Genomic DNA, 13,640 nt, shown 5'->3' with positions numbered 1-13,640 from the left:
CTTCCTTCGGTAAGTGCTCGTTTAATTTTCCAATTCTACGTCATCTCCAATTACGTCACCAGTAATTACATGAGACTTTAAAGACAGGAAAAGCTACTCTGTCATGTTGCATAACATATAATAAAATATATGTTCAGAGACCTAAACACAATGGTTACATACCAACACAATATACACAAGGTTTTTTTTTTTTTTTTTTTTTTTTTTTTTGTGATAGCTTAAGTCAATATCATCTCAGAATAAGTTAATGTTTCTACAACATTTTTTGAGTAAAATTTCTTAAATGTCCCAGAATTACTCCATCCTGCAGCTGTCATAATAGTGGCTAATGGCACACCTTTGTTTCTTGCTGAGGATGCAGATGCAGCTCTTATACTATGAGGTCCAAATCTTTTTACATCAATGCCTGCATCAGACATGACCTGTTTGCACCATCTTGCTATTGTTGATTTTGAAATTGCTTTATGTGGTTTTTGAAAACTAATAAATAGCTTTTGTTCTTCTTTCCTGATATCCTTTGTCATTTCAATATACTGTCTCATATTTTCAACTACACACAGTTTGCAGTTGAGACTGTAAGATTTGAATTCCATTGGTTTCAAATGGTGTCCAGGTCTAGATTGCTTGAGTAATGAAAGTACCTCAATTCTACACGTGTCTCCAAATGTTATTCCACTAAGTTCAATTGCATGAATTGTCTGACATCGTTGCCCTGACAAAATACACAAGAGCATAACTAGACGTAAAGTAAGTTTCTTCAAATTGAGTTTTATTGCTTTACCTAGGGAATCTAGGTATGTCAAGACACTTGAAATATCCCATACATCAGTGTATTTTGGTAATGCAGGTCTAGATTCAAAAACCCCTTTCATGAATCGCTTTACTAAATGAGTCTCTCCAAATGTTTGTTTATCTGATACAACTATTACTGCAGATAATGCAGATCTAGCAGTGTTGATGGCACTGTATCCTAACCCTTGCTTAAATAAATGGGTTAAAAATTCAATACCATCATATAAAGACACTTTGCTTGAATCAAGTCTATGCTTCTTGCAGAACTCTCTAAATTTCTTTACATAAACATTGTATTGTTTTAGTGTACCTGGCCTCCAAGAAGCCATTATGATTTCTGTTGCTTCTTCTGATAGGTTGATTGTAATCTTTTGTTCCCTGATAAAAGTCCCGCCATCAGGTTCAATTTCTTTTGAAATGGATGAATCTCCTCCTGCCTCCCTGGCATCTCCAACAATCCTTTGAAATGATCCAGCATAACTGGCCTCATAAGCAGAAGGGACATGAATTTTGGATACCAAACTTGGGTTGGCCAATCCGGTGCTATGACAATGCCTGTTGCTTCCTCCTTTATGATCTTCTGCATCACTTTGTTTATCAAACTAAAAGGAGGGAAAGCATAGAAATTAAATAAACTCCAATCTAATGAGAAAGCATCTATTGCAAAGGCTTCTGGATCTGGTTTATATGATACATATTTTGAAATTTGGAAATTCAGCCTTGATGCAAATAAGTCAATATTTGGGTCAAATTTCAGACATTTTGTAACTTGCATATATTTTTCCCTATTTAACATCCACTCAGCTGATGAAACCTTTCTTCTAGATTCAGTATCCGCTATTATATTTTGGCTACCAGGTATATGGGCAGCTGATAACCAAATTTCTTGTTTAATTGCCCAGTTCCAAATATCTTTCACTAAGTCATTACAAATTTGCGACTTAATGGTGCCCATGTTGTTAATATTATGAACTGCAGCTGTGTTGTCAATCATGAGCCTGACATGTTTGCGTTTGCATTTTTCACAAAGTGACTTTAATCCAAAATAAACTGCTTTCAATTCTAGATAGTTGATATGTTGTTTTGTTTCACTTTCATTCCAACCTCCAAATGTTTTCCTATCTTCCAGCACAGCCCCCCAACCTGTTTTGGAAGCATCTGTATACAATGTAGCACCAATCTTATTGCAAGAAATATTACTAAATGATGAGGTGACATTTTTGACCCACCATTTTACATCAGCAATGGCTAAGTCTGATAAAACCATTGAAGCTTCATAGTTTCCTTTGGAATTTTTGAGAGCCAAAATCTTATCATATTCTAAAGATCTATAAAATAGTGGTCCATATTGAGTTCCTGGAAAACTAGAAACCATCATGCCAAGGACTCTGGCAACCTCCCTTATCTTAGGAGTTTTCCTTGTCAACAGATCTCTACATGCCTGCAAGAGTTTTAGAGCTTTTTCATTTGTCAACTTTACTGTCATATTTTTAGAGTTCAGATGAAAACCCAGAAAAACAATTTCTTGTTTTGGCAGCAACTGTGACTTATCAGGATGTGCAACAAATCCCAAGTTGTCCATTAACTTCACTGTCTCAAGGACATTTTGAAAACATTTATCAAATTTGGAGCCTTGCAAATATATGTCATCAATGTATGGAGAGTTTAAAAAACCATTGCTTCTCAACTTTGCTAATGGTGGCTTCAATAATTTTGTGAAAATTCTTGGTGCACTTGCTAAGCCATTAGGAACACAGCAAAAGGCAAATAATTGGTTATTCTTTTTAAATTTCAAAAATTGTTGACAGAACTCATCAATACTGACAGTATAATATGCATCTTTCAAATCAATAGATGCCATATAACAATCTGGTTCCATGAGACTGATAACTGTAGCTAGTGTATCCATTTTAAAATGATGGTAACAAACATACTGGTTTAGATTTTTCAGATTAAGAATTAGTCTGAGAGAGCCATCACTTTTAGGCCTAGTGAAAATTCTAGAAATATATTCTGGTTCACTATTTTCACATTTTTTGATTATACCCTTTGTAAGCATCGATTCAATTTGTTTATCAATCTGCTTACTTTGAGTTTCGTCAAAAATTGCTTCAGTGAAAACTGAGCCTGAATGAGGTATTCCTATAAATTCAATTTGAACACCAGATACATATGAAAGGATTTCTGGATCTGAGGTAATTGTTTCCCACTTTCTAATATAATTCCTCAAAGAACCAGCCTCAAAATTTTCAACTCTATTTTTAAGATACAATTTAATATCATGAATAATTTGAGATACGTTTCTCACCTCGTTCAATGGATTAGCAGTCAACATGTTCACTGCTTTCCCCGTCTGTTGTAGTCTCTGTAATTTGTTTTCTTCTTGAAGTTTGTGTTCTGGCCTCTGGACAAAAAAGACTGGTTTTGGTTGTGATAGTTGTTGTTATGATTTCTACTGTAATTTGAGTAGCTTCGTTTGTATTCATAATTTCTACCTCTGTATAGATATCTACTGTCATTGCTTCTCATAGGATTGTTAGTGATACTGCTAGACTTTTTCAAATCTGCTATTTGCTGATTGAATTCATCACCAAATATAAGCTTTGTTATCTGAGTTTCCTCAGAGCAAAGATCTTTGTATTCCTGCTTAAGATACGGCTTTATCATGGCCCTTCTTCTTTCACTTAACTCTCTGTTTACATGCCCAAGCAGTGCTGAGCTGTCTACCAATTTCTTGGCTATTTGTTTCATATCATCTTCTTTGATATTTGAATTCAAGACAAGCTCAGTTCCCTGAACTAATGCACTTGTGGCTGCAATTACATTTTCTTGTATGTGTGCTATTCTCCTGTCACTATCTTTCTGTTCTTTTCTCATTCTCATCCAAACTGGCCTATTCACTCTAGGCACAATGAGTTGAGAACAGTTTGATGGCCTCTTGTATGAAGAATGCAATGTCTTCAATTTTTCACCAGGAATTAATTTTTTCCAGCGTTTTTCTATAATATTTGCCAACTTCTCAGACACTGGGTCATCAACTTCTTCATCTTTTTCATTAAGTTCCTCATTTAAATTATCGAGAAACTCACCTCCATGTTTGTTTGCAACTTTCCCTGCATCCTCGCCGTTTGGCGCTTGCAGATTGTCATGGTCACTTTTTTGTGACAAATGCGAAGAAGACGAATTTTTACGACGTCTCTTGCTGTGAGAACATTTACTTCCTTCTTCAGAAGAGGAAGACACGCTGCTGCTGGAATTTGTGTCATTCCATGAGCGTTTCTTTCTGGTACTACCTGACTTCGGCCTAGGGACGTGGGCTTCGTTGCCCCTCCTGTTTAATTTTATGAATTCTTTAAACATATTTGCCATTGTGGCCATGGAATCCTTTAATTCATTCATATTTTGCAGCTCGTTCTGCGGTAGCTGACTACACTGTGGTCCGTTCCACTCATTCATTGATATTGTCTTCGGTAGATTTGAAGTTGACCTTTTGGATTCTTCTTCGCACGAAGTCGAGGAGGCAAACCCTTCTTGCTTCTGAGTTTCCTCTTCGTCCATTATCTTCATTCACACAAATTCTTGACCAGCAAAATAAAATAAAAACCAAGAGCTCGAAGCTGGTCGACTGACACCAAGACGCACGTTTCGCAACTGACCTCTACGCGCATGCACCGCATATCTCATGTAATTACTGGTGACGTAATTGGAGATGACGTAGAATTATGTACTTGGCTTCATGTTTCGCACGCCAACTAACGAAGATTTTACGTGTGACAAAAATGTTTCCTATTAGTTTGCACTCGGAACGCCAAAAAATCTGAGTGTACGCCGAAGAGCTTCGGGCCTAAGTACATGGAATGCACCCGGGCAAACCAATACAACAGCTTCTTGTTATCAACATCGATGTGTACCTGCAGTCTGAACCAAGGGTCACCCTTTCTTACTTTCCCCAACGCATGAATCCTCCCCTCCCAAATTTTTTCTAAAAATAAAAAAAATCAATGTTTTTGAGCATCGTTAAACTATCTATTCTGAGCGGTATAGTAATTTGTTAAATTTTAGTCTGGGAGATGCATCTCTAGCGATTCCAAAAGATGATTTCAAAAACCGCTGTCTTAACCCGCAAGACTGGGGATGGAAAATGGAAGACGGTATTATGACACCAATCAAAACCGACCTTGATCCTGCTCCAGAATGGCTGCTTCAGGTTGTTCGTTGCAAATGCAAAATGAATACGAGGCATCCATGTGGAACCCTTTCCTGCTCTTGCCGGAAGAACGGCCTGACTTGTGTAACAGCATGCAGAAGCTGCCACGGTGAAGATTGTTAAAATTCAGCAAAACCCATATCCGTTTTGGAAGATCATGACAATGATGATGCCACAGACATCTTTGAAATTTTATGATATTTTTTATCAGTAGCTACTTATAAGGCTACATTTCCAGCGTTGAAAACCTTGGCTTTACGATTTCTACTTTTCATTAGTACTAGCCCCGATATGTTCGATAGTGGTGACGTCACTGATGACGTCATCGGGTTATTTTTAAACTTATCGGATTAAGCGTGACATATTCCAAAGTATTGGTGCAAAGTTTGAGCCGTCTACAATATGCAGTTTAAGGTATATAATGTCTTTTCAACAGAAGGGTTCGCAGCTAAATATCGAAAGTCGCACAAATTGTTGACAAAACCCCCATCCAAACTAGCGGTTATAACTTTTTTTGCCCAAAGACCTCAGCATGAGGCTCTCAGTATGTTATTCTTCATTAAATTTCGATTCGAATGGTGTAAAGTTTGCTAATGTAGCATTTAATTCTAGGTCAAGCCACAACTCGACCAGACTAAGAGCTAAAAATATACTTCTCACATCTAAATACAGTAAAGAAACGGAAGCGAATCTCTTAACGTGATAAAAAAGGTCACGAACATTTCATAACATCATTCATGACATCATAATTAAGAAACTCGTGAGAAACAATGAGTATTGAAATTTCCAGAACATTAAGAAACTGGAGTACTCAACATCGACCTTTGTTTCTTATAAAAAAAATAGGACACTAGGAGTGTAATGACACTAGGTTGATAAAATCGCCCATAAGCAGTTGCGTAATGGACTAAGGTTAAAAACTAAGGAGCCCGAAGCAAAAATTTGCTCTACTTCATTTTACTCTGAAGCTGGTATTCTGGGTATAATCATAGATAGGGCGCAAAAATCTAGTTGGCCACCCCAGGGAAAACATAGCCACCCCGCCACTGGCCAGAACATAAATGATACTAGTTTAGTGTTTTAAAATTCCCGCATGTATCAAAAGCATGCTGCTCTTAAACACCAAACAGACAAACTAAATCTGTACATACGCTCAAACGCATTGGAGGCTGTTCAAAGTACGAAGTACTTAGGGGTTAAAATCGATGATTCCGAAATAAATATACCCAGTTGTGGATCGAAATAGGCCAGTCAGAAACGCGAGCACATGACTGTTGAGGTTGACCAATCAGTGCCGCTTGCCTATTGAGAATGTTACCAATGGAGTCCTAAGGTAAAGGTAGGTATCTTGTCACTGTGTACGAAGAATACAGGTACTGTTTAGATGCTGTTGTAGACAGTTATGATACGTCGAAATAAGAAGATTTCTTCGTACACAAAAATTCGTTTATTTGTTGCTACAAAAAATCACAGATGCGTATAGTGTTGCTAATAACAGCAGGAAAATTAAAAAATTGGCTAATTTTCGGCATTAGTATGGGGGGCTCAGTCCCCGATTCCTCTAGCTCTACACTCCTGGTCTAGAGTCAATAGAAAGAAGGCCTCGCATCAAGCTAAACAGCTGTTGCCAGTTATAGATGATCTTTCTCTGCTTGCTTTGTATTTGTCTCAGGCATTGACTATGTCTCAGGGCACTCGGGCAAAACCTCCCAGCCAGGGAAGTTGAAGCCTTGCAAAGCATACATCCCTTGACGTTTCATGTGCTTTAGTCAGCGTTCTTTTGATTAATCAATTTTTTGCTGGTTAATTGTCAGTTGGTGAAGCTATTAGTCTGACTTCCAGATTAGATACGTTGGTTGTGAAACTCTTTGAAATCAAAATCATAAAAGTTGGACAATTTGGCTTTATTTTAGTGCTATTTAGACTTTTACAGTATTGCCTGGGCGCTCTCAAGATTGTGCTTGGACGTTCATCAAGTAGTGTAGTCAGCTTTTACAAGGCCGTGGCAGTGAACATCTGTGGAAGTGAGCTTCTCGTCGATCTTAAAGCCTTTAAAATGCAGATATAAAGTACCTGAGTGCAAAAGAAATTGTACAATTGTAGTTATTTTGAGAGAAAGATGAACTGCATTTTCTCTCAGTCGAATTTAGCGATTTTTTCCGTCAGTAACACAAGCATCAATGCCGACAAGAAAAGATTTTAAAAGTGGCTTGTAAAGGTAAGCTCATATTTGTTAAATAAATGGATAAAACAACTTTTAAAAATTTCTATGTTATCCCTCCCCCTAATCATTATAAGGGTTTGAAAGGGACAGTTTCAAGCCTTCGTAACTGACGATCGCGGAAGGATTTTGACTGAGTACAACGGCAGTTTTTTCATAAGTTTATTAAAGATTCAATTTTTAAAAAAAAAATTAGGTTATCTTTCAGCACATTTTACACGTTTATTTTTTGTGGGTAGTGGTGAAACCGTCCAAAACAGGCCTAAATCTAGCTGCGAGACACGTTTGTTGTCATATTCTTGAATTCTGATTGGCTAATAGAGTATGGAGAATGTTGGTCGCTCAGCCAATCAAAGATTTGGAACCTATGCTCTGAAATCCATCAATCACAGAAACTTCGAAACAGAGCAGCTAAAAAATCACTTGCAGCAATTATAACGCCCCTTGTAAACCTCTAATTGAAACGCTGGGCTGGAAAACAATCGAAGAGCTAATTCAGATTGAAACACAAACTTTGGTTTTCAAATCTGTAAATGGGCTTGCACCACAATATCTTTTCTACTTATTTGTTTCAAACTCGACTAACTCTTCGTATAATCTAAGGAATACTTCTACTGACCTTAAGTTGCCGACGAAAATGTCCTCAAATGGGCAAAAAAGTTTCTCTTATAGGGAATCGTCAATGTGGAACAGCCTACCATTTGAATCAAAGAGTGCACCCGACCTGGCCACCTTTAAAAGCAGCATTTCTTAATAAAAAAATGAGTTTTACTTCTTTTTTTATTTTTCTTTATTTTCTCCATTTCATTGTAAATAGGTTTTTAGCTGAAATCGTAATTGTACTTAAGTTCTTATTTTCAGTTTTAGATTTATAAAATTTTCTAATAATAATAATAAAAATAACAATAGCAGCTAAATTCAAAATAACCCTGCATTTCATCATCTATGCAAATTATCTTTATCCTCTATCATTTGTATGATTTTATTCCCTTTCGAAAGTTGTTCTCTTTATTTCTTTGTGCTCCGAACATATTTTTGCTTTTGCCTGTTAAACACTTCTAGTGCACTGATATCCACCTCTCCTCTGCATTGCCTCTTTTCCAATGTTTCACCCGCGAATAAAAGGGACTTCTCACACTCGTGACTTATTTTTTGTCACTCCTTCTATTCGATTCATTTCCAAATCGCAAAACTGTGACTGCTTGTGAGAGGTTCCCATGAGGAGTTACAAACTGTGCTACAGAAAGATGGATTGTAGGGCAGAACGTTGTGAGTAAGGGTCAAGATCCTAGGCATCTTTTGGATTTATTGATAGCAAAATTTCCTGGATCAATCTGAACTTTCTGGACGTCGTTTAATTTTAAGGATACAAATGAGGTGTCTCTGTCACTCTGTCGTCTATGCAGAAAAGCATTGTGCAGTGGCAGAACAGACAAATCCATATTTTAAAGCAGCAATTGGAGAGATACATACATTTCAAAACAACATCGTTTCTTTGCTACAAACAGTGATATAATTCAAGTTAAAAGATTGACCAGAGATACTATTATAAAATTGTGAGATGAAATAAACTTCCTTAGAGGTTAGTCAGGAATTCAAAGTCTGGATCCTTAACAAGTCCAACTCCTTGATCGAAGTTATCTTCCCTACTACCACGGAGCAGAAAATTTTAAATGAATAGTTTGCTCTCCCACAAACACAGAACCTTTTCCGACTTTGGTCCAAACTCGCGGCAACATGGACAAAATTAAGATGAAGAAATTAGAATGCAAAAGTGAATTTTTGATCAAATCATCAGCAAATTAGTGTAAAAATGAGCTTTCGCACGACATGCCTTTAAGTTGACCAAATTAGTTATCAACAAGAACTGGAGCAAGCATTTCCGTATAAGATGTAGAGTTCCATACGCACCAAAGACTCCGTTCCCACATTTTTGTTCAAAAATTCAAAAAATATATCAATCTGCACCCACTTAAACTTTATAACAGAAAGCATTTTCCAGCAAAACCGATAAAGATTTAGTTTGAAAATATTGAGATGTAATACTTGAGTACTAGAATCAAAGTGGCGTGCGCAAAAACATTAAGTAAACAAAAAAAAGGGATTCAAATTTTCGTATTGGTATTTTCAATAAGGGATTGATACCTGACTATGAGAGGTGAATGCTTTCGTCACCAGAGCTTTGCTTAATGCATTCGATTTGAGCTTTTGCCTGAGTAAAGATTCAACCGACTTCTTCTTGATGCTGATGCCGTGAATGACAACTAATACATATAAGTCTACAACCTGAAATTAAGAAAACAAATTGGTAGGAAAATGACTATTGTAACGGCAAATAGCTCGTTGGCAACATCAATGGATCGATAAAATATAACCATTGTTCGATTCGAACACAATTCAATGTATATATAAAATTGTCTTTCAAGACCAATTCATAAACAAAAATATAATGTACTTCTGAAACTAAAAATATCCTGAAGGTTAAGCATCTTCTCGAACTACAAGCACTTCCAAAAGTCCTCGGAACTCGCCGCTACTTGAGTGTTATTTTAAAAAATTTAACTGTTTCCGTTGAAAAATCTGATATCGAGCCCCCTCTCTCCTACAAAAACTATGTGGTGCAAGGAGGTGCATTATGAAACAAAGAAAAACAAATGTAGTGTACGATGATTTTTGGCAAACATTTTAGGAATCTACAGGACAAAAATCAATGTAAACAGTGCATTGTAGTTTGCAACCATTGCTTACCATTGCTTACCAATTAGTTGTTTGTAAGTAATGTACAGAACGTATAACAATTACACAATTAAAAATTACAACTAAAATATAAAGCAAATAATAACAACGTCTTGGAATGTAGATGATTGAACTTACTTTGCTTTGCGCAGGGTCATTAACACTTTCAATAACCTAAGAACAAATCAAATGATGGAATTAGAAGATAAATGTTTGCAATTACGCATTGAGTTAGTTCTTCGACATGCTAAGAAGGCCCGAAAGAAACGGGTTTTGTATCCTAGATCTCGTATTCAACCTAGCTACTTAAAACGGAAATAAAAAAAAACTTGCAAACAAAAGGCAATGACAGCATTACATATTGCGATGAAAAAGTAACAATTCAAACTTGAAAGGAAACAACTGTTTCGCAATGAAGCAAATAAAGAAAATTCAGACCGATATTTGCTTTGCACATTCTGCTTAGTTCTGATGTTTGTCACCAGAAACAACCAAAAGAAAGCTCCCTACCATCCTTCTTAAATTTCTTTCGAGAATTACTAACAAGTTTTTACAATTTCTCCAATTTTATTTCTTAAGAAGATTTTGAATCCATTTTTGGTTGGCGGACAAAGTATATTTGAGATAACAGATCAATCATTTTTGAGTAGGCATACCAAGCTTATGACAGTTCCAGTGCACAATAATTTGCAAAAAACTTTGGCTATGACTTCTCAAAATTGTAATCACGCATCCTTTTTTAGCCTTAGTTTTTTTAAGAGTACATAAAAAACCAAAGGTGAACAAATTATTCACAATTAATTGAATATGGGGTAGCAGTCAGCTAAAAAAGGGGGTGCTGCTGTATGAACAGAGAGTTGGTAAAAGTATCCCAGGCTAGTGGAACAAGCTGGAAGCAGCTTATTACGCCATTACAAGCTTATTATAAGCTGGAAGCAGCTTATTGGTTTGTTGCAAATGAACTTATCGCGCAAGAGCTGTGCATTAAATACAAACCTTTAACCATCCACTTGCAACTGACTTTTGAAAACGGATTGCAAGCTTTATGAAGTCAAGAATTAGGGATTCACTATCTCTGCATTCCTGTTGTTTCTCCCTAACAAGAGTAATGAAAAGATTCTAGGCGTAAGAATTGACATATCTGCAGCCAGCTGTTTGAACAAAGCTTTAATTCAAATAGAGTCATTTGTCTGAGGACATCTGGTAGTATGAATTGCCTAGTAACAAGAGTTTTATCGATTCCAATTCTAAACCCAAAATCACTAGAAAATACAAAATAAAAATGAAAAACCAGAAGCCTTGTAACTAGAATTGTGAAGTTGCAGATAAAATGCCCTGCATTAAATAAACATTACATAACGTGAAAATAAAACCAAAAAGTTGGACTAGGTTCAAGAATGGACGTGCAAGTACCTGGCTGTTGAGCAAAAGCCTGGAGCATTATAAAGATTTTCCTCTTCAAAAACCAACCTTGATCTTAGAGCACCAATTACCTTAAAAAGCAATGAACAGTCACATTCTAAAAACACCTACTTCGATAAAGAGACCTTCTAAACAAGACTCCTAGATGGGTTCTTTTGGGGCGAAAATAAAACTTGCTGAAATTCACCAAAATTACTTTAATCAATATATGTAATTGGAATTTGTATGCAAATGAGAGCAAAATATTGCAGCGGATTAAACAAAATTTGCAAGAGAGAGTTACGGTAAATTTTATGTTTGTCAGTTTCAACTGCTTGGCAAATGGAGGCACTCGATAACTGTCTAAAAACGATAAAAATCACATATTTCGTATAATGGCAATGAATGAGTAGATGAACGAAGACTTATATATCTGCTTCAAACGTAGTTATGTCAGAAAATAGTCGAGTTAGACAGAGTGCTGTTACTTGCTGGCGAGAATGTAAATGACTCACAGTCTACAATGGCAAACCTGAACACAGTCTTCGTCGCCAATGGACTGCAGTATGAATCGAACACAGGCAGGGCAATCTTCCATATTCGCGGAGTCTAGAATATCCAAGACGGACTGACGAACCTGAAATCAAAAAAGGTGACAAGCCTATATGTGACAAAAAAGTGTATTTATAACTGGTTTCTTTCAAGGGTTTCTTGCCAATTTATCATCCTTGCATTGAAAAACAAACGAAGCATGGAGATCCACAGCAGTTAACTTAATCTGTGACGTGAAATGTGTGAAATGTGAACACTTTAATTTTGGTACTTGGGCGCAGGTGCCTATCAAACTTCATAAAATTGTTTATCAGCACGAAATGATTGATACAGTCAAGTGCAATGAAAGAATCACCGCATTTATTTGGCTTCGTAAAACCAGATCTAGTTCACCGTAAACTTATAACAACTTCATTGGCAACATGCCTACCGATGTAAAATTGGTGCAAATGTTGAAATTCTCTGAATATGTACTTTTCTCTTTTGCGTTTATCAGATCATTCTAGCAATTTTTATATTCTCGAAGTAGGGTTGATGGCTAATCTGTCAAGGAAACTCTAAAATAATGGTTAATTCAAAAATTAAATTCACATCCAGCGTCTAGTGTCTGGATATGGACATACCTGATGGCTTTGATGCCATAAACGTATGATTTCCATATGAACAAAATTATCAAAGAAAATTGCTCTGAAAATTATTTTGCTTTAAGCCAATCCCCATAATCAGTCATCGGTTGTTCCCTTTTTATAATTCATATCTAAATATATTCATTAACAAAATGGTTTTGAAAAAGGCATTTGTGCATACTAGCCTTACACGGGTACCATTTAAACTCTAGCCGTCAGAGAGTGCAATATAAATATAGTAAAATGCTTTGTTAATATATAGATGTATTTTTTAATTTTGACTGTTATATTTTGGTGTTATTTTATGCTAGGAGGACTGGTAACTTGCTTAACATGCTTTCGGTGAGCACTGTGCTGAACTTCACTCAAAAGAAAGTATATTAGTATATATAAATTTCATACCTTATTTATCAAATTTAATTTACTCAAATAGCTAAAAGTACTAGGCCCTATAAATTAAGAAAGCACTTAAAAATCAATCATTTAACACATTTCAATCTTTGATAGATGACTCTGATAAAAGCATTTTTATGCCAAATTTTCACTCAATTTTCACCGTTCGATATATCAAAATACTGGATTGGCTGTTTCCCACTCACTTGTTAAATTCGAAACATATCAACCGAAACTAGAAAAGTACAGCTGATGTGTACTTTTTGGCATTCTAAAAATCTGTTACTTGAGCGTAAAGAAATGAGAGATATACATTTCTTTAAAAATGGAGCGAACCCCTAATATAGAAGGCACACCTCTGTGAGCAAAGATCCAGCGAGATTTAGACTAGTGAATGCTTCGATCACTGATGCTGTGAGCTGTGAATTTTGCTGCAGTATTTCCCTGCAAAAAAATAGGCGTTTCATTCAAAACTGCTATTTTATCTAGGAAGTCCTAACTGAAAACAGAAAACACATTTTACGCTACTGTCCTATGCGACTGAGTATATTAATGCAAGATTAAAAATTCATTTTTAATGGAATTAGTCGAAGGCAATGCTTTAAGAATCGAGAGGTAATAAACTCTACCGATTGCAATCATTTTCAAATTTAATGAAATTACCTATTAAACTGATCTTAACTTTCAATTATTACATATAAGGGAAAATGAA

General features: G+C 36.0%; 1 protein-coding gene across 3 annotated transcripts in view; it reads right to left on the bottom strand.

The window, feature by feature from the left end:
- The window catches only part of LOC135696555 (Fanconi anemia group D2 protein homolog), a 101,737-nt gene that overhangs the window by 75,274 nt on the left and 12,823 nt on the right, over positions 1 to 13,640 (bottom strand). For all 3 annotated transcript variants that reach the window (XM_089112489.1, XM_065215983.2, XM_089112490.1), the window contains 6 exons: positions 13,285 to 13,372; positions 11,890 to 11,994; positions 11,370 to 11,449; positions 10,953 to 11,052; positions 10,095 to 10,130; positions 9,366 to 9,506 (listed from right to left, as the gene is read on the bottom strand). In XM_089112489.1, coding sequence (XP_088968615.1) covers positions 9,366 to 9,506; positions 10,095 to 10,130; positions 10,953 to 11,052; positions 11,370 to 11,449; positions 11,890 to 11,994; positions 13,285 to 13,372 — 550 coding nt within the window. The remainder of the gene's footprint in view (positions 1 to 9,365; positions 9,507 to 10,094; positions 10,131 to 10,952; positions 11,053 to 11,369; positions 11,450 to 11,889; positions 11,995 to 13,284; positions 13,373 to 13,640) is intronic.

The sequence above is a fragment of the Rhopilema esculentum genome, chromosome 14 (assembly GCF_057945365.1).
Source record: "Rhopilema esculentum isolate cy_ngs chromosome 14, ASM5794536v1, whole genome shotgun sequence".
NCBI lineage: Eukaryota > Metazoa > Cnidaria > Scyphozoa > Rhizostomeae > Rhizostomatidae > Rhopilema > Rhopilema esculentum.
Note: the sequence above shows the minus strand (reverse complement) of the source record. Positions and strands in the feature narration are given on the sequence as shown.